The sequence below is a fragment of the Oncorhynchus gorbuscha genome, linkage group LG24, assembly GCF_021184085.1.
Source record: "Oncorhynchus gorbuscha isolate QuinsamMale2020 ecotype Even-year linkage group LG24, OgorEven_v1.0, whole genome shotgun sequence".
Taxonomy (NCBI): Eukaryota; Metazoa; Chordata; class Actinopteri; order Salmoniformes; family Salmonidae; genus Oncorhynchus; species Oncorhynchus gorbuscha.
This window is the reverse complement of record NC_060196.1, coordinates 62,176,749-62,204,248: the sequence shown is the minus strand read 5'-3', so window position 1 is coordinate 62,204,248 and position 27,500 is coordinate 62,176,749. Positions and strand designations below refer to the sequence as shown.

Here is a 27,500-nt window from a genome sequence, read left to right as displayed (position 1 = left end):
ACACAATGGAAGAAGCCACTGCTGTCCAAAAAAAAACATTGCTGCACGTCTGAGGTTCGCAAAAGGGCTCCTGTATGTTCCACAGCACTACTGGCAAAATATTCTGTGAACAGATGAAACTAAAGTTGAGTTGTTTGGAAGGAACACACAATACTGTGTGGAGAAGAAAAGGCACAGCACACCAACATCAACCTCATCCCAACTGTAAATTCTGGTGGAGGGAGCATCTGTTAAGGTTCTCTTCTTCCTCTTCCTCTTCAATACAAAAACAATAAACGTAACGTGAAAACCCTAAACAGCCCTATCTGGTGCAAACAAACACAGAGACAGGAACAATCACCCACGAAACACTCAAAGAATATGGCTGCCTAAATATGGTTCCCCAATCAGAGACAACGATAAACACCTGCCTCTGATTGAGAACCATTCTAGGCAACCATAGACAACTCTACTATACCACAATCCCATAACCTACAAAAACCCCAAGACAAAACACACCACATAATAAACCCATGTCAGACCCTGGCCTGACCAAAATAATAACGAAAACACAAAATACTAAGACCAGGGAGTGACAGCATCATGGTTGGAAGCTGCGTTGCTGCCTCAGGGCCCGGACAGCTTGCTATCATCGACGGAAAAATGAATGCCCAAGTTTATCAAGATATTTTGCAGGAAAATGTATGGCTATTTGTCCGCCAATTGAAGCTCAACAGAACATTGGAACCTGGCTTCTCCTTGAAGTTCGTCAGCCAGGATCTCGTAGGGTTTCCCCCGTCGGGAGATAAACCGCCGTAGGGCCATGAGGAAGGCTTCAGTATCCAAACTCTCTAGTAGGTCCAGGTGGCCACATCTAGTTGTCAAACACTTGAATAGAATGCCCTAGCGCTTTTCCACACGTCGACTTAGCTTGATCATCACTCCAAGGATTTGATCATATTCTGGGGCGAGAGAGAGAAGATATTGTTTCTGTAGAACACTTACCGGCAGGAGTGCTCTGCGAGATTCAAGCCATCTGCCGTGAAGGCATTGGTGATGTTATAGGCCACGTCCCTGTTTCCTGAAGGTGAAATGCTAAAGGTCACAGCAGAGCCTTTCATTTGGATAACATCATGACGCACCGTTCTGAGATTAAGGGTCTCGGGGGTCCCCTCCAGGTTAAGCTGACGGGTGGCCGCCGTGAGAATGATTGTTCCTTCTGACCAATCATCTGGAACGGCGAATGTATCAATGCTTCTCCCTTCACTTTGCAGAGTGACCTTGACCACCTTCAACATGACCCTTGGAGACCGGTTCTGCTGGTGAGAGATAATCCTGGAAATAAATGTGGAAGTTTTCCAGAGACATTGTTGCACTGAAAAGTTCTCTGCCAGTTTCTGCCTCCCACAGGGATTCTGTGGATTCTCCATTGGATCTGAAAACACCAGCAAGGATAAGAACCCCAAAGGATGCATGTTAATGAGTTTGGTCCATCTCCTTCCAACTCTCTCCACGAACACGCCTTCCCTTCAAATTAGTTCAGTCCAGAATTACTTTCTGGATGGTGTCTGGGATCAACAGTTCAGAAGAAGACTTTATGTCCTGCACATGAGTAACCATGCGGCTTTGCTCATTCCAATATTTTGACATCCATATTTCTCTTCCTGCAGGCTGCTGACGGGCTTGTCCTGAGGCTGGCTGGCTGCTGATGGGCTTCTCCTGAGGCTGGCTGCTGATGGGCTTCTCCTGAGGCTGGCTGCTGATGGGCTTTCCTGAGGCTGGCTGCTGATGGGCTTCTCCTGAGGCTGGCTGCTGATGGGCTTCTCCTGAGGCTGGCTGCTGATGGGCTTGTCTTGAGGCTGGCTGCTGATGACAGGCTTGTCCTGAGGCTGGCTACTGATGACAGGCTGGTCCTGAGGCTGGTTGCTGACAGGCTGGTCCTGAGGCTAGCTGCTGACGGGCTGGTTCTGAGGTTAGCTGAGGGTCAATCTCATCGTCTTCTTCCAACTCACTGTCAGACTCTGAATTGACAGAGATATGATCCTCATATAAAATGCTTCATCTTCCAAAGTGGAAGACTCTCCTTCCACACTAGCTTCTCTCTCTGAAGACTCTCCTTCCACACTAGCTTCTCGCTCTGAAGACTCTCCTTCCACACTAGCTTCTCTCTCTGAAGACTCTCCTTCCACACTAGCTTCTCGCTCTGAAGACTCCCTTCCACACCAGCTTCTCGCTCTGAAGACTCTCCTTCCACACTAGCTTCTCTCTCTGAAGACTCTCCTTCCATACTAGCTTCTCTCTCTGAAGACTCTCCTTCCACACTAGCTTCTCTCTCTGAAGACTCTCCTTCCACACTAGCTTCTCTCTCTGAAGACTCTCCTTCCACACTAGCTTCTCTCTCTGAAGACTCTCCTTCCACACTAGCTTCTCTCTCTCTCCTTCCACACTAGCTTCTCTCTGAAGACTCTCCTTCCATACTAAGACTTTCCATACTCTCTGAAGACTCTCCTTCCACACTAGCTTCTGTCTCTGAAGACTCTCCTTCCACACCAGCTTCTCGCTCTGAAGACTCTCCTTCCACACCAGCTTCTCTCTCTGAAGACTCTCCTTCCACACTAGCTTCTCTCTCTGAAGACTCTCCTTCCACACCAGCTTCTCTCTCTGAAGACTCTCCTTCCACACTAGCTTCTCGCTCTGAAGACTCTCCTTCCACACTAGCTTCTGTCTCTGAAGACTCTCCTTCCACACTAGCTTCTCTCTCTGAAGACTCTCCTTCCACACTAGCTTCTCTCTCTGAAGACTCTCCTTCCACACGAGCTTCTCTCTCTGAAGACTCTCCTTCCACACCAGCTTCTCTCTCTGGAGACTCTCCTTCCACACCAGCTTCTCTCTCTGAAGACTCTCCTTCCACACCAGCTTCTCTCTCTGGAGACTCTCCTTCCACACTAGCTTCTCGCTCTGAATACTCTCCTTCCACACTAGCTTCTCTCTCTGGAGACTCTCCTTCCACACCAGCTTCTCTCTCTGCAGAGATTATTTTTGTCAAACTGATTGATTGTGGTAAGGAGCCACACATGCAAAGCTATTTATTTGTTGTTTCCCTCCCCCAATTAACACCTGGTTGGGTTAGAGTGGGGGGAAAAAATACTGCATTTTTTACAATGTATCGAAATAATGTATTACAATAACATTGGGCAGGTTCCCACAAGACATTATGTAGTTTCACTACAAAGGGTGCGAGAAAAGAGAGAGACAGGCAGACAGACAGGCAGACAGACACACAGGGAGACAGACAGGCAGACAGACAGGCAGGCAGGGAGTCAGGAAGGGAGACAGACAGACAGACAGACAGACAGACAGACAGACAGACAGACAGACAGACAGACAGACAGACAGACAGACAGACAGACAGACAGACAGACAGACAGACAGACAGACAGACAGACAGACAGACAGACAGACAGGCAGACAGACAGACAGACAGACAGACAGACAGACAGACAGGCAGGGAGACAGACAGACAGGCAGGGAGACAGGCAGGGAGTCAGACAGACAGGCAGAGAGAAGACAGGCAGGGAGACAGACAGGCAGAGAGACAGACAGACAGGCAGGGAGTCAGACAGACAGGCAGATAGACAGGCAGATAGACAGGCAGGGAGACAGGCAGGGAGTCAGGCAGGGAGTCAGGCAGGGAGTCAGGCAGGGAGTCAGGCAGGCAGACAGACAGGCAGACAGACAGGGAGTCAGGCAGGGAGTCAGGCAGGCAGACAGACAGGCAGACAGACAGGCAGACAGACAAGGAGACAGGCAGACAGGCAAGGAGACAGACAGGAAGGTTATTAGTGCTGTGTTGAAACAGCAGGCCCAGGGAGGAGGAAGGCAGACGGGGAGGTTATTATTGCTCTGTTGAAACAGCAGGCCCAGGGAGGAGGAAGACAGACAGGGAGGTTATTAGTGCTGTGTTGAAACAGCAGGCCCAGGGAGGAGGAAGACAGACAGGGAGGTTATTAGTGCTGTGTTGAAACAGCAGGCCCACGGAGGAGGAAGACAGACAGGGAGGTTATTAGTGCTGTGTTGAAACAGCAGGCCCAGGGAGGAGGAAGACAGACAGACAGGGAGGTTATTAGTGCTGTGTTGAAACAGCAGGCCCAGGGAGGAGGAAGACAGACAGACAGGGAGGTTATTAGTGCTGTGTTGAAACAGCAGGCCCAGGGAGGAGGAAGACAGACAGGGAGGTTATTGGTGCTGTGTTGAAACAGCAGGTCCAGGGAGGAGGAAGACAGAATAAAGGCAAACCTTTCTGTTTTATTTGTAATTTTTTATAATTTTTAAATGTTTTGTTTTTATCTCGTGTCCAGCGGACCTGAACACCACGTAATAAGAATGTGTTTTTATCTCGGGTCCCACAGACCCTGAACCACATAATAAGAATGTGTTTTTATCTCGGGTCCCACAGACCCTGAACCACATAATAAGAATGTGTTTTTATCTCGGGTCCCACAGACCCTGAACCACATAATAAGAATGTGTTTTTATCTCGGGTCCCACAGACCCTGAACCACATAATAAGAATGTGTTTTTATCTCGGGTCCCACAGACCCTGAACCACATAATAAGAATGTGTTTTTATCTCGGGTCCCACAGACCCTGAACCACATAATAAGAATGTGTTTTTATCTCGGGTCCCACAGACCCTGAACCACATAATAAGAATGTGTTTTTATCTCGGGTCCCACAGACCCTGAACACCACGTAATATTAATGTGTTTTTATCTCGGGTCCCACAGACCCTGAACACCACGTAATATTAATGTGTTTTTATCTCGGGTCCCACAGACCCTGAACCACATAATAAGAATGTGTTTTTATCTCGGGTCCCACAGACCCTGAACCACATAATAAGAATGTGTTTTTATCTCGGGTCCCACAGACCCTGAACACCACGTAATAAGAATGTGTTTTTATCTCGGGTCCCACAGACCCGAACACAAGGGTTAAATGTGTTTGTTGTCATTCATGAAACGTTTTCATGCAAATTTTTTCAGTTGACAAATACTGCACCAAACATCTTAGTTAGATGTCAAATTGTGCCACGTTGAAATTAATGACAGATTATCATAGATGAATTCTGACTATTTTGATGAAGTGTATACTGGCTACGGAGTCTCAAGATGGACAAACAGTACTATTGAGGCTTTTTTGTCTCTTTTTTTTCAAGCGAAGGAGGGAGGGGGGAGGTAGGGAGGTAGGGATGGAGGGAGGGAGGGAGGGGGTAGGGAGGGAGGGAGAGGGAGGTAGGGAGGGAGGTAGGGAGGGAGGTAGGGAGGAAGGGGGAGGGAGGGAGGGAGGAAGGGAAGGGAGGGAGGGAGGGAGGGAGGGAGGGAGGGAGGGAGGGAGGGAGGGAGGGAGGGAGGGAGGGAGGGAGGTGTGATTTTTTCAGAATTGAATGAGTATTTTTGTTCAGCTTATTACAACTGGAAATACATTCTAAATGCTGGAAATGATTTATCTTTGTTTGGGAAAATCTATAAAAATGTTATTTAGGAAAATTGCATTTACTGTTCAACATGTAATCAACATCCGTTTCCCTGAATGTTGAGGAATCTGTGGAATCTTTCTCTCAATTAATCTGGATTGATATGATAACAAACTCCCTGTCTCTCTCTCCCTCTCTCCCTCTCTCTCTGTGTCTCTGTCTCTCTGTCTCTCTGTCTCTCTCTCGCTCTCTCTCTCTCTCTCTCTCTCTCTCTCTCTCTCTCGCTGTCTCTATCTCTCTCTCCCTCTCCTCCTTGCTAGGTGAGTCCGGCGCAGCCCTGTCGCGCCCACAGCGTCCCCTCTCGGCCCGGGTGGCCCACCACGGCCCCCCGGCCTCCTCCATGAAGGGGTATCATGTCAGCCTGTCCCAGCACTCTTCTGGCGGGGGGCACACACAATGTGACCCGGGCCCTGGCTCCGTCCGAGAGTACCACCGCCACCCCTCTGAACACTACGACCGGGCGGGGCACCCCTTCTACCCTCCCGGTGGTCCCCCAGAACCCCTAGCTCTGGAGCATCGCTCCCACACCCACTCTGGAGGGGGGACGTTCCCCCGCTCCCACCCCAACCAGCATCCCCCGACCCAGCAGTTGTACGACTCATGTGACGATTGTCTGTCCACGGTGGGGGGTCACGGGGGTAAGATGCATCGTATGCCTCCTAACCTCCAGGATCAGTTTGAAAAGCAGCTTCCCTTCCACCCTGACGGGTTCCACACCCTGCAGTACCAGAGGAGCGCCAGCGGGGCGGAACAGCGCGGCGAGAGCCCCTCCCGTATCCGCCACCTGGTTCACTCAGTCCAGAAACTCTTCGCCAAGTCCCACTCCCTCGAGGCGCCGTCGAAGAGGGACTACAATGGCACACGAGGAGGAGGGGATTACCGGGAAAGAGGAGGAGGGGGGCCCAGGAGCGGAGGAGAGGACGGTGGCGGGCATAATAATTCGGGCCACCAATCCCGCTCGGCGAGGCGCAGCAAGTCCCGCGAGCGCTCCAAGAGCGGGGATGGGCGCCACGAATCCTCCAGCAGGCGGCACAGGAGCCGAACTGCGGGGTGGTGGAGCTCCGACGACAACCTCGATAGTGACAGCAGCTTCTTGGTAACCGGGGGCAACACCGGGCCAGGTGGTCGAGGTGGCGGGCGAGGCGGATACCCCACGGGCCACGAGAGTCTGGACGCTGCCATCCAGGAGCTGACCATGAAGAAACTGCCCAGACAGGGGAGTGTACCACCAGGGCCCGGGCCGGGGGAGTGCATGGCCTGTACCACTCTGGCCCTGGCAGGAGGGGAGGGTGGCGGAGGGGGAGTGGCAGGGTACCATGGAGGGCCAGGGCAACACTCTCTGAAGAGGAGCACGTGGTCGGCCATGACGGTCAGCCAGGCTAGAGAGGTGTACCCATCGTCTGTCCGGGGAGGAGGAGGAGGCTATGACAAGGCCTTGGTACCTCTGGAGAACAAACTGAAGGAGAGGACCTTTCACTACCTACAGGTGGGTGGGAGGGAGGGAGGGAGGGTTGGTGGGTGGGTGGGTGGGGTGAGTTAGTGAGTGTGGGTGGGTGGGTGAGCGGGTGGGAGGGAGGGTGGTAGGTGAGAGAGAGGGGTGTGGGTGGGAGGAAGGAAGGGTTGGAGGTTGTGTGGGTGGGTGAGCAGGTGTGTGGGTGGGTGGGAGGGATGGGTTGGAGGGTGTGTGGGTTGGAGGGTGTGTGGGTGGGTGAGGGATTGAGGGTGGGTGGGTGGAAGGGAGGTGAGAGGGATGGGTGTTTGCACCTGTACCTTTCATCATGAATAATGTCAGTTCAAACGTTGATGGTTACTTTGTGCCATATGTGTAGTAGATTAGACAAGGGAAAATAGTGACCTTAAAGTGGCTGTTAACTCCAAAATCAAAGTTTGTCAAAAGTGGTGCTTAAGTCCATGTTCCACGCCATGTGTAGATCCAGCTTCCTGACTCCGTTTCATATGATCAAACGTCATAGCCCTCTCCATATCTAACTATTCCTGAAGAGCTTTTCAGATACTTGAATATATCGGGGGGAGAATATGTTGGAGACTCATTTCAAAATGGTGTCATGCTATTTTAACTGATATTATACCTATATATAAGAAACCAATCAAGCTTCTTTCACAATAATAACTTAGGGTACGTCCCTAATGGAACCCTATTCCCTATATAGTGGTACTACTATAGACCAGAGCCCTATTCCCTATATAGTGGTACTACTATAGACCAGAGCCCTATTCCCTATATAGTGGTACTACTATAGACCAGAGCCCTATTCCCTATATAGTGGTACTACTATAGACCAGAGCCCTATTCCCTATATAGTGGTACTACTATAGACCAGAGCCCTATTCCCTATATAGTGGTACTACTATAGACCAGAGCCCTATTCCCTATATAGTACACCACTTTAAACCAGAGCCCTATTCCCTATATAGTGCACTACTTTAGACCAGAGCCCTATTCCCTATATAGTACACTACTTTAGACCAGAGCCCTATTCCCTATATAGTGGTACTACTATAGACCAGAGCCCTATTCCCTATATAGTACACCACTTTAAACCAGAGCCCTATTCCCTATATAGTGCACTACTTTAGACCAGAGCCCTATTCCCTATATAGTACACTACTTTAGACCAGAGCCCTATTCCCTATATAGTGGTACTACTTTATAGACCAGAGCCCTATTCCCTATATAGTGGTACTACTTTAGACCAGAGCCCTAGTCCCTATATAGTACACTACTTTAGACCAGAGCCCTATTCCCTATATAGTGGTACTACAATAGACCAGAGCCCTATTCCCTATATAGTGGTACTACTTTAGACCAGAGCCCTATTCCCTATATAGTGGTACTACTTTAGACCAGAGCCCTATTCCCTATATAGTGGTACTACTTTAGACCAGAGCCCTATTCCCTATATAGTGCACTACTTTAGACCAGAGCCCTATTCCCTATATAGTGGTACTACTATAGACCAGAGCCCTATTCCCTATATAGTGGTACTACTATAGACCAGAGTCCTATTCCCTATATAGTGGTACTACAATAGACCAGAGCCCTATTCCCTATATAGTGGTACTACTATAGACCAGAGCCATATTCCCTATATAGTGGTACTACTATAGACCAGAGCCCTATTCCCTATATAGTGGTACTACAATAGACCAGAGCCCTATTCCCTATATAGTGGTACTACTATAGACCAGAGCCCTATATACTGGTACTACTATAGACCAGAGCCCTATTCCCTATATAGTGGTACTACTATAGACCAGAGCCCTATTCCCTATATAGTGCACTACTTTAGACCAGAGCCCTATTCCCTATATAGTGGTACTACTTTAGACCACAACCCTATCCACAGGAAACCCACAGGGGACCCACACAGGATCCACAGGGGATTCACAGGAAACCCACAGGGGACCCACAGGGGATCCACAGGAAACCCACAGGGGACCCAACAGGGATCCACAGGGGATCCACAGGAAACCCACAGGGGACCCACAGGGGACCCACAGGAAACCCACAGGGGACCCACAGGGGATCCACAGGAAACACACAGGGGACCCACAGGGGATCCACAGGGGATCCACAGGGGATCCACAGGGGATCCACAGGAAACACACAGGGGACCCACAGAGGATCCACAGGGGATCCACAGGAAACACACAGGGGACCCACAGGGGATCCACAGGGGATCCACAGGAAACACACAGGGGACCCACAGGGGATCCACAGGGGATCCACAGGAAACACACAGGGGACCCACAGGGATCCACAGGGGATCCACAGGAAACCCACAGGGGACCCACAGGGGACCCACAGGAAACCCACAGGGGACCCACAGGGGATCCACAGGAAACACACAGGGGACCCACAGGGGATCCACAGGGGATCCACAGGGGACACCACAGGGGACCCACAGGGGACACACAGGGGACCCACAGGGGATCCACAGGGGATCCACAGGAAACACACAGGGGACCCACAGGGGATCCACAGGGGATCCACAGGGGATCCACAGGGGACCCACAGGGCTCTGGCCAAAAGTAGTGTTCTATGTAGGAAGTAAGGATGTACACTTAAAAACACACCGTTGGTTTTCCCTCTCTCCCTCTCTTTTTCCCTCTCTCTTTTCCCTCTCTCTTTTCCCTCTCTCTTTTCCCTCTCTCTTTTCCCTCTCTCTTTTCCCTCTCTCTTTTCCCTCTCTCTTTCCCTCTCTCTTTTCCCTCTCTCTTTCCCCTCTTTTCCCTCTCTTTTCCCTTTTTTCCTCTCTCTTTTCCCTCTTTCTTTTTCCCTCTCTTTCCTTTTCCCTCTCTCTTTTCCCTCTCTTTTTCCCTCTCTTTTTCCCTCTTTTTCCCTCTCTTTTCCCTCTCTTTTCCCTCTCTTTTCCCTCTCTTTTCCCTCTCTCTTTTCCCTCTCTCTTTTCCCTCTCTCTTTTCCCTCTCTCTTTTCCCTCTCTCTTTTCCCTCTCTTTCCCTCTCTCTTTTCCCTCTCTCTTTTCCCTCTCCCTTTTCCCTCTCTCTTTTCCCTCTCTCTTTCCCTCTCTCTTTTCCCTCTCTCTTTTCCCTCTCCCCTCTACTTTTCCCTCTCTTTTCCCTCTCCTTTTCCCTCTCTTTTCCCTCTCTCTTTTCCCTCTCTCTTTTCCTCTCCTTTTCCCTCTCTCCCCTTTTTTCCCTCTCTCTTTTCCCTCTCTTTTCCCTCTCTCTTTTCCCTTTTTTCCCTCTCTCTTTTCCCTCTACTCTTTTCCCTCTCTTTTTCCCTCTACCTTTTCCCTCTACCTTTTCCCTCCCTCCCTCTCTTTTCCCTCTCCTTTTCCCTCTTTTTCCCTCTTCCTCTCTTTTCCCCTCTATCTTTTCCCCTCTCTCTTTTCCCTCTACTTTTCCCTCTCTCCCTTTCCCTCTACCCTCTTTTCCCTCTCTCTTTTCCTCTCTTTTCCCTTTTCCCTTTTTCTCTACCTTTTCCCCTCTATCTGAAAGTAAGTTTTCCCAATTTTCCCTAATGAATGCTTTTTCCCCTCTTTTTCCCACCTCTTTTCCCTCCTCTTTCCACCTCTCTTTTCCCCCTCTCTAGCCCTCTTTTTTCCCTCTCTCTTCCTCTACCTTTTCCCTCTCTAGCAGTTTCCCTCTTCCTTTTCCCTTCCTTTCCCCTCCTTTTCCCTCTTTCCCCTACCTTTTCCCTCTCCTTTTCCCTCCTACCTTTCCCCTCTCCTTTTCCCTCCTACCTTTTCCCTTAACCTTTTCCCTCTCCAAATAATTTTCCCTCAACTTTTCATCTCTTTTCCCTTCTAAAGACCTTCCCTCTCCTTTTCCCCCTCTTCCTCCTACTCCTCTAGCTTTTCCCTCTCCAGCAGTAAAAACTTTTTAGACGTTTTTGCAGAAAACCCTCTCACTTTTCCCTAAGTGTAGTTTTCCCTCTACCTTTTTCCCTCCACTTCCCCTAAAACTAATTTTTCCCACTCCACAAATTTCTTGTTAACAAACTATAGTTTTGGCAAGTCGGTTTGGACATCTACTTTCACAGGTCATTTTTCCAACAATTGTTTACAGACAGATTAATTCACTTAAAATTCACTCTATCTTTCCCTGGGTCAGAAGTTTACATACACTTTGACTGTGCCTTTTCCCAGCTTGGAAAATTCCAGAAAAATGATGTCATGGCTTTTCCCATCTGATAGGCTTTTGACATCATTTGAGTCAATTGGAGTTTTTCCCTCTGGATGTATTTTTCCTACCTTTTCCCTCTCTCTTTTCCCCTTGCTTTTTCCCATCTGGGAAAATTCCCTCTACCAAGACCTCTACCTTTTCCCTCCACAAGTCTTTTCCCTCTCTCTTTTCCCTCTCCTCCCTCAAAAATTTCTTTTCCCTCTCTTTTTCCCTCTCTCTTTTCCTCTCTCTTTCCCTCTACCTGGGACCACTCATCCCTCTCAGGAAGGAGACTTTTCCCTCTACCTTTTTCCTGAATCTCTTTTCCCTCTACTTTTCCCTCTATCCCTCTAAAGTTTCCCTCTGACTTCAACAGTATTTTTCCCTTTACCCTCTCTTTTGAAGCACCTTCTCTTTTCCCTCTCTCTTTTCAGCCTTGAGTCTTTCCCTCTCTTTTCCGCTCTCTTGGCTTTTTGGGGAGTTTCCCTCTCTTTTCTCTTTTCCCTCTCTTTGTCTCAGGTTTGGGGAAGGTCTTTTCCCTCTATCTTTTCCCTCTCTCTTTTCCTCTTTTTCCCTTCAAGTCCGGGCTCTGGCTCTTCTTTCCCTCTTGAATCCCTCTCAGGTTTTCCCTCTCTCTTTTCCCTCTCTCTTTTCCCTCTCCTTTTCCCTCTACCTTTTCCCTCTACAAGTCCCTCCTCTCTTTTTTCCCTCTCTCTTTTCCTCTCTCTTTTCCCTCTCTCTTTTTCCCTCTCTTTTCCCTCTACCTTTTCCCTCTCTTTTTCCCTCTCTTTCCCTGGCATTCTTTTCCCTCTCTCTTTTTCCTCTCTCTTTTTTCTCTTTCCCTCTCCTTTTCCCTCTCTCTTTTCCTTTTCCCTCTCTCTTTTCCTCTCTCTTTTCCCTCTCTGGACCTCTCTCTAAAGGCCTGATTTCCTCTCTCTTTCCTCTCTCTTTCCCTCTCTCTTTTCAGAGGAACTCTCTTTTCCCTCTCTCTTTTCCCTCTCTCTTTCCCTCTTTCCCCCCCTTTCTTTTCCTCTCTTTTTCCTCTACCTTTTCCCTCTACCCAGCTCCCTCTATCTTTTCCCTTCCTTTTCCCTCTATCTTTTCCCTCTATCTGAAAGTAAGTAAAGAAAATGGGTTGCAGATAATGAATGCTTTTTCCTCCCCCTCTTCCTCCACCTCCTCGTCCTCCTCCACCTCCTACCTCCTAACCCTCTCTAGCAGTAAAGTAATTTCCCTCCTCTTCCTCCACCTCCTAACCCTCTCTAGCAGTAAAGCCATTTCCCTCCCTCCTTCCTCCTTCCTCCTCCTCCTCCTCCTCTCTCCCTCTCAATCCTCCTCCTCCTCCTCCTCTTCCTCTTCCACCACCTAACCCTCTCTAGCAGTAAACTAATTTCCCCCTTCCTCTTCTCCTCCTCCTCCTCTTCTTCCTAACCCTGTTACGTTCCCCAGCTGGAAAACCAAATAATGTGTCTCAAAACATCACCCAAAACAAAACAGGTGGGGTTTCAGGAGGGGTTCTGAAAGACCTTCCTCCTCCTCCCCCTCTTCCTCCTACTCCAGCTAACCCTCTCCAGCAGTAAAAACAGGTTTTTAGACGTTTTTGCAGAAAAACGGAAATATCACATTTACATAAGTGTAGTTGAAGTCGGAAGTTTACATCCACTTATGTTGGAGTCATTAAAACTAATTTTTTTAACCACTCCACAAATTTCTTGTTAACAAACTATAGTTTTGGCAAGTCGGTTTGGACATCTACTTTCACAGGTCATTTTTCCAACAATTGTTTACAGACAGATTAATTCACTTAAAATTCACTGTATCATAATTCCAGTGGGTCAGAAGTTTACATACACTAAGTTGACTGTGCCTTTAAACAGCTTGGAAAATTCCAGAAAAATGATGTCATGGCTTTAGAAGCATCTGATAGGCTAATTGACATCATTTGAGTCAATTGGAGTTGTACCTGTGGATGTATTTCAAGGCCTACCTTCAAACTCAGTGCCTCCTTGCTTGACATCATGGGAAAATTAAAAGAAATCAGCCAAGACCTCAGAAAAAAACAATTGTTGACCTCCACAAGTCTGGTTCATCCTTTGGAGCAATTTCCAAACACCTGAAGGTACCACGTTCATCTGTACAAACAATAATACACAGGTATAAACACCATGGGACCACGCAGCCGTCATACCGCTCAGGAAGGAGACGCATTCTGTCTCCTAGAGATGAATGTACTTTGGTGCGAAAAGTACAGATCAATAGTAAAGTAAACCTCTGACTTCAACAGTATATTCAAACCCTTTACTCAGTACTTTGTTGAAGCACCTTCAGCAGCGATTACAGCCTTGAGTCTTCTTGGGTTTTACGCTACAAGCTTGGCACACCTGTATTTGGGGAGTTTCTCCCATTCTTTTGTGCAGATCCTCTCAAGCTCTGTCAGGTTGGATGGGGAAGGTCAATGCACAGGTGTTTTTAGGTCTCTCTAGAGATGTTCAATCGGGTTCAAGTCCGGGCTCTGGCTGGGCTACTCAAGGACATTGAATGGCCTGGAGCAGGTTTTCATCAAGGATCTCTGTACTTTACTCTGTTCATCTTTCCCTCTTTCCCGACTAGTCTCCAAGTCCCTGCCGCGGAAAAACCTCCCCACAGCATGATGCTGCCACCACTACCATGCTTCACCGTAGGGATGGTACCAGGTTTCCTTCAGACGTGACGCTTGGCATTCAGGCCAAAGAGTTCAATCTTGGTTTCATCAGAACAGAGAATCTTATTTCTCATGGTCAGAGTCCTTTAGGTGCCTTTTGGCAAACTCCAAGCGGGCTGTCATGTGTCTTTTACTGAGGAGTGGCTTCCGTCTGGACACTCAACCATAAAGGCCTGATTGGTGGAGTGCTGCAGAGAGGGTTGTCCTTCTGGAAGGTTCTCCCATCTCCACAGAGGAACTAGGGAGCTCTGTCAGAGAGACCATCAGGTTCTTGGTCACCTCTCTGACTAAGTCCCTCTCCCCCGATTGCTCAGTTTGGCCGGGAGCCCAGCTCTAGGAAGTGTCTTGGTCGTTCCAAACTTATTCGATTTAAGAATGATGGAGACCACTGCGTTCTTGGGGACCTTCAATGCTGCAGAATGTTATGTAACCCTTCCCCGGATCAGCACCTCAATACACAATCCTGTCTCGGAGCTCTACGGACAATTCCTTCCACCTCATGGCATGTTTTTTTCTCTGACATGTACTGTCAACTAGGGGACCTTATATAGACAGGTGTGTGCCTTTCCAAATCATGTCCAATCAGTTTAATTTACCACAGGCGGACTCCAATCAAGTTGTAGAAACATCTCTAGGATGATCAATGGAAACAGGATGCACCTGATCTCAATTTTGAGTCTCATAGCAAAGGGTCTGAATAAATAAATAAGTTATTTCTGTTGTTTTTTTAAAATTGCAAACATTTCTGAAACTTGTTGTGTCTTGTGTGTAGGTTGATGAGAATGTATTATAATCTGTTTTAAAACAAGGCTGTAATGTAAGAACGTGGAAAATGGGAAGGGGTCTGAAAACTTCTCGAATGCACTGTACTATAACAGTACAGAACAGTATAGTATAGCATAGTATAATATACTATAGTATAGTATACCAGTATTGTATATTATTGTACAACAGTATAGTATAGCATAGTATAATATAGTATACCAGTACTGTATATTATTGTACAGCAGTATAGTATAGTATAATATACCAGTATTGTATTTTATTGTACACCGGTATATTATAGTATAGTATACCAGTATTGTATATTATTGTACAACAGTACAGTATAGTATACCAGTATTGTATATTATTGTATATTATTGTACAACAGTATAGTATGGTATAGTGTACCAGTGTCATATTTTATGGTATTGTATAACACCACAGTGCTGTATAGTATTCCTGCATAGTATATTATAATACAATATTACAGTACAGTATACTATAGTATACAAGTATAGCATTTTATAGTATCATATAACAGTAGAGTATACTATATTATACCCGTATAGTATAACAGTACAGAATAGTATACCAGTATAGTATATTCTAGTACAACAGTACAGTATGCCGGTATAGTATACTATAGTATAGTATAATAGTATACTATGGCATACCCGTATTGTATATTATAGTATCATATAACTGTCAGTATAGAATAGCAGTATAGTATGGTATAGTATAACAGTACAGTATAGAATAGCATAGCATAGTACAACAGTACAGTACAGTATAATATAATATGGTATATTATGGCATAGTATAGTATATTATGGTATAGTGTAACAGTACAGTATAGTATGGTATATTATGGTATAGTATAACAGTACAGTATAGTATGGTATATTATGGTATAGTATAACAGTACAGTATAGTATAGTGTATTATGGTATAGTATAACAGTACAGTATAGTATGGTATATTATGGTATAGTATAACAGTACAGTATAGTATAGTGTATTATGGTATAGTATAACAGTACAGTATAGTATGGTATATTATGGTATAGTATAACAGTACAGTATAGTATAGTGGCTTATGGTATAGTATAACAGTACACCGAGTATAGTATGGTATATTATGGTATAGTATAACAGTACAGTATGGCTCTGCACCCGTATGGTATATTATAGTATAGTATAACAGTACAGTATAGTATGGTATATTATGGTATAGTATAACAGTACAGAATTGTATAATATAATATTGTATAGTATAACAGTATATTATGGTATAGTATAACAGTATATTATGGTATAGTATAACAGTATATTATGGTATAGTATATTATGGTATAGTATAACAGTATATTATGGTATAGTATATTATGGTATAGTATAACAGTATATTATTGTATAGTATAACAGTATATTATGGTATAGTATAACCTAGATCTGAATAATAAATATTTGGGGGTTATTAAATACTTTTTCTAGACATAGTTTGTGCTGACAACAAAATCACATAGAAATTATCAATTGAAATGCAAATTTATAACCCATGGAGGTCTGGGTTTGAGTCCACCTAATTTTTCCCACGTCGAAAACCATGCCTCTACAGGCTGACGTCCAACTTTGAGCTCCTGCCAAAACACACTGCAAAATGAGGTCAGTAGTGGTGGGTGTTTCCTAACACGTTCCTATATGACTTTTCTACAACGCCTTTCATGTACCGTCATATCTTTCATTAAAGTCATGGTAACCTACCGCTGCGCTTCGATCCGACTCTCTTCATTCAACAGACGATCTCAACCAGATGGTATAGTAAACTGTACAGTCCAGTTTAGCCAACTTGGCAGTCTGTGGTATAGTATGTATATACACTGCTAAACAAATTAAGGGAACACTAAAATAACACATCCTAGATCTGAATGAATGAAATATTCTTATTAAATACTTTTTTCTATACATAGTTGAATGTGCTGACAACAAAATCACACAGAAATTATCAATGGAAATCAAATTTATCAGCCCATGGAGGTCTGGATTTGGAGTCACACTCAAAATTAAAGTGGAAAACCACACTACAGGCTGATCCAACTTTGATGTAATGTCCTTAAAACAAGTCAAAATGAGGCTCAGTAGTGTGTGTGGCCTCCACGTGCCTATATGACCTCCCTACAACGCCTTGGCATGCTCCTGATGAGGTGGCGGATGGTCTCCTGAGGGATCTCCTCCCAGACCTGGACTAAAGCATCCGCCAACTCCTGGACAGTCTGTGGTGCAACGTGGCGTTGGTGGATGGAGCGAGACATGATGTCCCAGATGTGCTCAATTGGATTCAGGTCTGGGGAACGGGCGGGCCAGTCCATAGCATCAATGCCTTCCTATTGCAGGAACTGCTGCCACACTACAGCCACATGAGGTCTAGCATTGTCTTGCATTAGGAGGAACCCAGGGCCAACCGCACCAGCATATGGTCTCACAAGGGGTCTGAGGATCTCATCTCAGTACCTAATGGCAGTCAGGCTACCTCTAGCGAGCACATGGAGGGCTGTGCGGCCCCCCCAAAGAAATGCCACCCCACACCATGACTGACCCACAGCCAAACCGGTCCTGCTGGAGGATGTTGCAGGCAGCAGAATGTTCTCCACGGCGTCTCAAGACTCTGTCACATGTGCTCAGTGTGAACCTGCTTTCATCTGTGAAGAGCACAGGACGCCAGTGGCAAATTTGCCAATCTTGGTGTTCTCTGGCAAATGCCAAACGTCCTGCACAGTGTTGGGCTGTAAGCACAACCCCCACCTGTGGACGTCGGGCCCTCATACCACCCTCATGGAGTCTCTTTCTGACCGTTTGAACAGACACATGCACATTTGTGGCCTGCTGGAGGTCATTTTGCAGGGCTCTGGCAGTGCTCCTCCTGCTCCTCCTTGCACAAAGGCGGAGGTAGCGGTCCTGCTGCTGGGTTGTTGCCCTCCTACGGCCTCCTCCACGTCCCCTGATGTACTGGCCTGTCTCCTGGTAGCGCCTCCATGCTCTGGACACTACGCTGACAGACACAGCAAACCTTCTTGCCACAGCTCGCCTTGATGTGCCATCCTGGATGAGCTGCACTACCTGAGCCACTTGTGTGGGTTGTAGACATGTTATAATATACCATACTATAATATACTATTCCATGTTATAATATACCATACTATAATATACGATAATATACTATTCCATGTTATAATATACCATACTATAATATACGATAATATACTATACCATGTTATAATATACCATACTATAATATACGATAATATACTATACCATGTTATAATATACTATAATATCCGATAATATACTATACCATGTTATAATATACCATACTATAATATACTATTCCATGTTATAATATACCATACTATAATATACGATAATATACTATACCATGTTATAATATACTATAATATACGATAATATACTATTCCATGTTATAATATACCATACTATAATATACGATAATATACTATACCATGTTATAATATACTATAATATACGATAATATACTATTCCATGTTATAATATACCATACTATAATATACGATAATATACTATACCATGTTATAATATACTATAATATACGATAATATACTATACCATGTTATAATATACTATAATATACGATAATATACTATACCATGTTATAATATACTATAATATACGATAATATACTATACCATGTTATAATATACTATAATATACGATAATATACTATACCATGTTATAATATACTATAATATACGATAATATACTATACCATGTTATAATATACCATACTATAATATACGATAATATACTATACCATGTTATAATATACCATGCTATAATATACGATAATATACTATACCATGTTATAATATACTATAATATACGATAATATACTATACCATGTTATAATATACCATACTATAATATACGATAATATACTATACCATGTTATAATATACGATAATATACTATACCATGTTATAATATACCATACTATAATATACGATAATATACTATACCATGTTATAATATACTATAATATACGATAATATACTATACCATGTTATAATATACCATAATATAATATACAATAATAAACTATACCATGTTATAATATACCATACTATAATATACGATAATATACTATACCATGTTATAATATACCATACTATAATATACGATAATATACTATACCATGTTATAATATACTATAATATACGATAATATACTATACCATGTTACAATATACCATACTATAATATACGATAATATACTATACCATGTTATAATATACCATACTATAATATACGATAATATACTATACCATGTTATAATATACCATACTATAATATACTATAATATACTATACCATGTTATAATATACCATACTATAATATACAATAATATACTATACCATGTTATAATATACTATAATATACGATAATATACTATACCATGTTATAATATACCATATTATAATATACGATAATATACTATACCATGTTATAATATACCATACTATAATATACGATAATATACTATACCATGTTATAATATACCATACTATAATATACGATAATATACTATACCATGTTATAATATACTATAATATACGATAATATACTATACCATGTTACAATATACCATACTATAATATACGATAATATACTATACCATGTTATAATATACCATACTATAATATACTATAATATACTATACCATGTTATAATATACCATACTATAATATACGATAATATACTATACCATGTTATAATATACCATACTATAATATACGATAATATACTATACCATGTTATAATATACCATACTATAATATACTATACCATGTTATAATATACCATACTATAATATACGATAATATACTATACCATGTTATAATATACCATACTATAATTCAACACGCCATGCCATACCATACTATACTGTACTATAATGTACCATAATGTACTTTACCATACCGTACTATAATATACTATATCATACTATAATAAACTATACCACAATATACTATACCATGTTATAATATACCATACTATAATATACGATAATATACTATACCATGTTATAATATACCATACTATAATATACGATAATATACTATACCATGTTATAATATACCATACTATAATTCAACACGCCATGCCATAGCATAACATACAACAAATACCATGCCATACCATACTATACTGTACTATAATGTACCGTAATGTACTTTACCATACCGTACTATAATATCATACTATAATAAACTATACCACAATATACTATACCATACTGCAATATGCTATACTATGCCATAATATACTATTCCTAATATACTATGATATACTTTAACATACCATACTATAATATACTATACCATAATATAATAAACTATACCATATTATACTATACCATTACCATTCTATAATATACTATACCATAATATACTATTCCATACTATAATATAATTTACCATACCGTAATATACTATATCGTACTATAACATGCTTAACCGTTCTATCATATACTATAATATACTATACTATAATATACTATAAAATGCTATAGTATACTATAACATTTACATTTACATTACATAACATAATATACTATACCATACCATTCCGTTCTATACAATACCATACTGTAATATACCATACCATAATATACTATACTTTACCATCATCTACAATACCATACCATACCATACTATACCGTACTATACTATACCATACTATACTATACCATAATATACTATACCATAATATACTATACTTTACCATCCTCTACTATACCATACTATAATATAACATGCTATAATATACTCTACCATACTATACCATACCGTACTATACTATACCATACTATACTATACTATACCATAATATACTATACTTTACCATCATCTACTATACCATACTATACTATACCATTCTATACTATACCATAATATGCTATACTTTACCATCATCTACTATACCGTACTATACTATAACATGCTATAATATACTCTACCATACTATACCATACTATACTATACCATACCATACCATACCATACCGTACTATACCATACCATACTATACTATACCATACCGTACTATACTATACTATACCATACCATACTATACCATACTATACTATACCATACTATACTATACCATACCGTACTATACTATACCATACTATACTATACCATACCATACCATACCGTACTATACTATACCATACCATACTATACCATACCATACCATACTATACTATACCATACTATACCGTACTATACTATACTATACCATACTATACTATACCATACCATACTATACCATACCGTACTATACTGTACCATACTATACCATACTATACTATACCATACCATACTATACCATACCATACTATACCATACTATACCATACCGTACTATACCATACCATACTATACCATAATATACTATACTTTACCATCATCTACTATACCATACTATACTATACCATAGCGTACTATACTATACCATACTATATCATACTATACTATACCATACTATACCATACTATCCTATACCATTCCGTACTATACCATACCATACCATACCATACTATACCATACTATACTATGCCATTCTATACTATACCATTCTATACTATACCATACTATACTATACCAAACTATACTATACCATACCATACTATACCATAATATACTATACTTTACCATCATCTACTATACCATACTATACTATACCATAGCGTACTATACTATACCATACTATATCATACTATACTATACCATACTATACCATACTATCCTATACCATTCCGTACTATACCATACCATACTATACCATACCATACTATACTATACCATACTATACTATGCCATTCTATACTATACCATTCTATACTATACCATACTATACCATACTATACTATACCAAACTATACTATACCATACCATACTATACCATATTATACTATACTATACCATACTATACTATACCATATCATACTATACTATACCATACCGTACTATACTGTACCATACCATACCATACTATACTATACCATACCATACCATACCATACTATACTATACCATACCATACTATACTATACCATACCATACTATACTATACCATACCGTACTATACTATACCATACCATACTATACCATAATATACTATACTTTACCATCATCTACTATACCATACTATACTATACCATAGCGTACTATACTATACCATACTATATCATACTATACTATACCCTACTATACCATACTATCCTATACCATTCCGTACTATACCATACCATACTATACTATACTATACCATTCTATACTATACCATACTATATCATACTATACCATACCATACTATACTATACCATACCATACTATACTATACCATTCTATACTATACCATACTATATCATACTATACTATACCATACTATACTATGCCATTCTATACTATACCATTCTATACTATACCATACTATACTATACCATACTATACTATACTATACCATACTGTACTATACTATACCATACTATACTATACCAAACTATACTATACCATACCATACTATACCATATTATACTATACTATACTATACCATACTATACTATATAATACTATACTATACCATGCCGTGCTATACTATACCATACTATACTATACCACAGACTATACCATAATATAATATACCATACTATAATATACTATACCATGTTATAATATACTATAATATACGATAATATACTATACCATGTTATAATATACTATAATATACGATAATATACTATACCATGTTATAATATACCATACTATAATATACAATAATATACTATACCATGTTATAATATACCATGCTATAATATACGATAATATACTATAACATGTTATAATATACTATAATATACGATAATATACTATACCATGTTATAATATACCATACTATAATATACAATAATATACTATACCATGTTATAATATACCATACTATAATATACGATAATATACTATACCATGTTATAATATACCATATTATAATATACGATAATATACTATACCATGTTATAATATACCATACTATAATATACGATAATATACTATACCATGTTATAATATACCATACTATAATTCAACACGCCATGCCATAGCATAACATACAACAAATACCATGCCATACCATACTATACTGTACTATAATGTACCGTAATGTACTTTACCATACCGTACTATAATATACTATATCATACTATAATAAACTATACCACAATATACTATACCATACTGCAATATGCTATACTATGCCATAATATACTATTCCTAATATACTATGATATACTTTAACATACCATACTATAATATACTATACCATAATATAATAAACTATACCATATTATACTATACCATTACCATTCTATAATATACTATACCATAATATACTATTCCATACTATAATATAATTTACCATACCGTAATATACTATATCGTACTATAACATGCTTAACCGTTCTATCATATACTATAATATACTATACTATAATATACTATAAAATGCTATAGTATACTATAACATTTACATTTACATTACATAACATAATATACTATACCATACCATTCCGTTCTATACAATAACATACTGTAATATACCATACCATAATATACTATACTTTACCATCATCTACTATACCATACTATACTATAACATGCTATAATATACTCTACCATACTATACTATACCATACTATACTATACTATACTGTACCATACCATACTATACTATACCATAATATACTATACTTTACCATCATCTACTATACCATACCATACTATACCATACCGTACTATACTATACTGTACCATACAATACTATACTATAACATGCTATAATATACTCTACCATACTATACTATACCATACCGTACTATACTATACCATACCATACCATACCATACTATACTATACTATACTATACTGTACCATACCATACTATACTATACCATAATATACTATACTTTACCATCATCTACTATACCATACCATACTATACCATACCGTACTATACTATAACATGCTATAATATACTCTACCATACTATACTATACCATACCGTACTATACTATACCATACCATATTGTTGTTATGGTCTAATGTTGTTATGGTCTAATGTTGTTATGGTCTAATGGTCTAATGCTGTTATGATCTAATGGTCTAATGCTGTTATGATCTAATGTTGTTACGATCTAATGTTGTTATGATCTAATTGTCTAATGTTGTTATGGTCTAATGGTCTAATGTTGTTATGATCTAATGGTCTAATGTTGTTATGGTCTAATGTTGTTATGGTCTAATGTTGTTATGGTCTAATGGTCTAATGTTGTTATGATCTAATGTTGTTATGATCTAATGTTATGATCTAATGGTCTAATGCTGTTATGGTCTAATGGTCTAATGTTGTTATGGTCTAATGTTGTTATGGTCTAATGGTCTAATGTTGTTATCGTATAATGTATGCACACATGACTGTAAGTCGCTTTGGATAAAAGCGTCTGCTAAATGGCATATATTATTATATATTATTATTATTATTATTATTATTATTATATTATTATATTATACCATACCATACTATACTATACCATAATATACTATACTTTACCATCATCTACTATACCATACCATACTATACCATACCGTACTATACTATACTATACTATACCATACAACACCGTACTATACTATACCATACTATACTATACCGTACTATACTATACCATACTATACTATACCATAATATACTATACTTTACCACCCTCTACTATACCATACTATACTATAACATGCTATAATATACTCTACCATACTATACCATACCGTACTATACTATACTATACCATACTATACCATACTATACCATAATATACTATACTTTACCACCATCTACTATACCGTACTATACTATAACATGCTACAATATACTCTACCATACTATACTATACCATACTATACTATACCATAATATACTATACCATACCGTACTATACTATACCATACTATACCATACCATACTATACTATACCATACCGTACTATACTATACTATACCATACCATACCATACTATACTATACCATAATATACTATACTTTACCATCATCTACTATACCATACTATACTATACCATAGCGTACTATACTATACCATACTATACCATCCTATACTATACCATACTATACCATACTATCCTATACCATTCCGTACTATACCATACCATACTATACTATACCATACTATACTATGCTATACCATACTATACTATGCTATACCATACTATACTATGCTATACCATACTATACTATGCTATACCATTCTATACTATACTATACCATACTATACTATAATAATAATAATAATAATAATATATGCCATTTAGCAGACGCTTTATCCAAAGCGATACTATACAGTCATACCATACATTCTACGTATGGGTGGTCCCGGGATCTAACCCACTATACTACGTATACATAGCGCCATGCTCTACCAACTGAGCTACAGAAGGACCCATACTATGCTATACCATACTATACTATACCATACTATACTATACCATACTATAATATACTATACCATACTATACTATACTATACTATACCATACTGTACTATACTATACCATACTATACTATATTATACTATACTATACTATACCATACTATACTACATAATACTATACCATGCCGTGCTATACTATACTATGCTATACCATTCTATACTATACTATACCATACTATGCTATACCATACTATACTATACCATACTATACTATGCTATACCATTCTATACTATACCATTCTATACTATACCATACTATACTATACCATACTATGCTATACCATACTATACCATACCATACCATACCATACTATACTATACTATACCATACTATACTATACTATACCATACTGTACTATACTATACCATACTATACTATACCATACTATACTATACCATACTATACCATACTATAATATACTATACCATACTACACTATACTATACCATACTGTACTATACTATACCATACTATACTATATTATACTATACTATGTTATACTATACCATACTATACTACATAATACTATACCATGCCGTGCTATACTATACCATACTATACTATACCATACTATACTATACCATACTATACTATACCACAGATTATACCATACTATACTATACCATACTATATTATACCATACCGTACTATATCATACCATACTATACTATACCGTACCGTACTCTAATATACTACACCATACCGCACTATAATATACCATACCATACTATACTATACCATAGCGTACTATACTATACCATACTATACCATACTATGCTATACCATACTATCCTATACCATTCCGTACTATACCATACCATACTATACTATACCATACTATACTATGCTATACCATACTATACTATGCTATACCATTCTATACTATACCATTCTATACTATACTATACCATACTATACTATACCATACATACCATACCATACTATACTATACCATACTATGCTATACCATACTATACTATACCATACTATACCATACTATAATATACCATACTATACTATACCATACTGTACTATACTATACCATACTATACTATATTATACTATACTATACTATAACATACTATACTACATAATACTATACCATGCCGTGCTATACTATACTATACTATGCTATACCATTCTATACTATACTATACCATACTATGCTATACCATACTATACTATACCATACTATACTATACCATACTATACTATGCTATACCATTCTATACTATACCATTCTATACTATACCATACTATACTATACCATACTATACTATACCATACCATACCATACCATACTATACTATACCATACTATACTATACCATACCATACCATACTATACTATACCATACTATACCATACTATACTATACCATACTATACTATACCATACCATACCATACTATACTATACCATACTGTACTATACTATACCATACTATACTATACCATACTATACCATACTATACTATACCATACTGTACTATACTATACCATACTATATTATACTATACCATACTATACTACATAATACTATACCATGCCTTGCTATACTATACCATACTATACTATACCATACTATACTATACCATACCATACCATGCTATACTATACTATGTTATACTATACTATACCATTCTATACTATACCATACTGTACTATACTATACCATACTATGCTATACTATATTATACCATACCATACTATACTATACTATACCATGCTATATAATACTATACTATACCATGCCGTGCTCTACTATACCATACTATACTATACCATACTATAATATACTATACCATACTATACTATACTCTACTATACCATACTATACCATACTATACTATAATATGGGTGGTCCTTCTGTAGCTCAGTTGGTAGAGCATGGCGCTTGTAACGCCAGGGTAGTGGGTTTGATCCCCGGGACCACCCATACGTAGAATGTATGCACACATGACTGTAAGTCGCTTTGGATAAAAGCGTCTGCTAAATGGCATATATTATTATTATATTATTATATTATTATATTATTATTATTATTATATTATTATTATTATATATTATACCGTACCATACTATAATATACTATACCGTACTATACCGTACCGTACTATAATATACTATACTTTACTATACTATAATATATTATACCATACCGTACTACTATACTATAATATATTATACCATATCATACCATACCGTACCGTACCGTACTATACT

General features: G+C 39.7%; 1 protein-coding gene across 1 annotated transcript in view; it reads left to right on the top strand.

The window, feature by feature from the left end:
- LOC124012988 (disks large-associated protein 3-like) overlaps positions 1-27,500 on the top strand; it is a 314,578-nt gene that overhangs the window by 255,444 nt on the left and 31,634 nt on the right. Inside the window, exon 3 of the mRNA XM_046327092.1 lies at positions 5,776-7,001. Within this exon, the coding sequence (XP_046183048.1) occupies positions 5,856-7,001 (1,146 nt within the window). The 5' untranslated portion in view covers positions 5,776-5,855. The remainder of the gene's footprint in view (positions 1-5,775; positions 7,002-27,500) is intronic.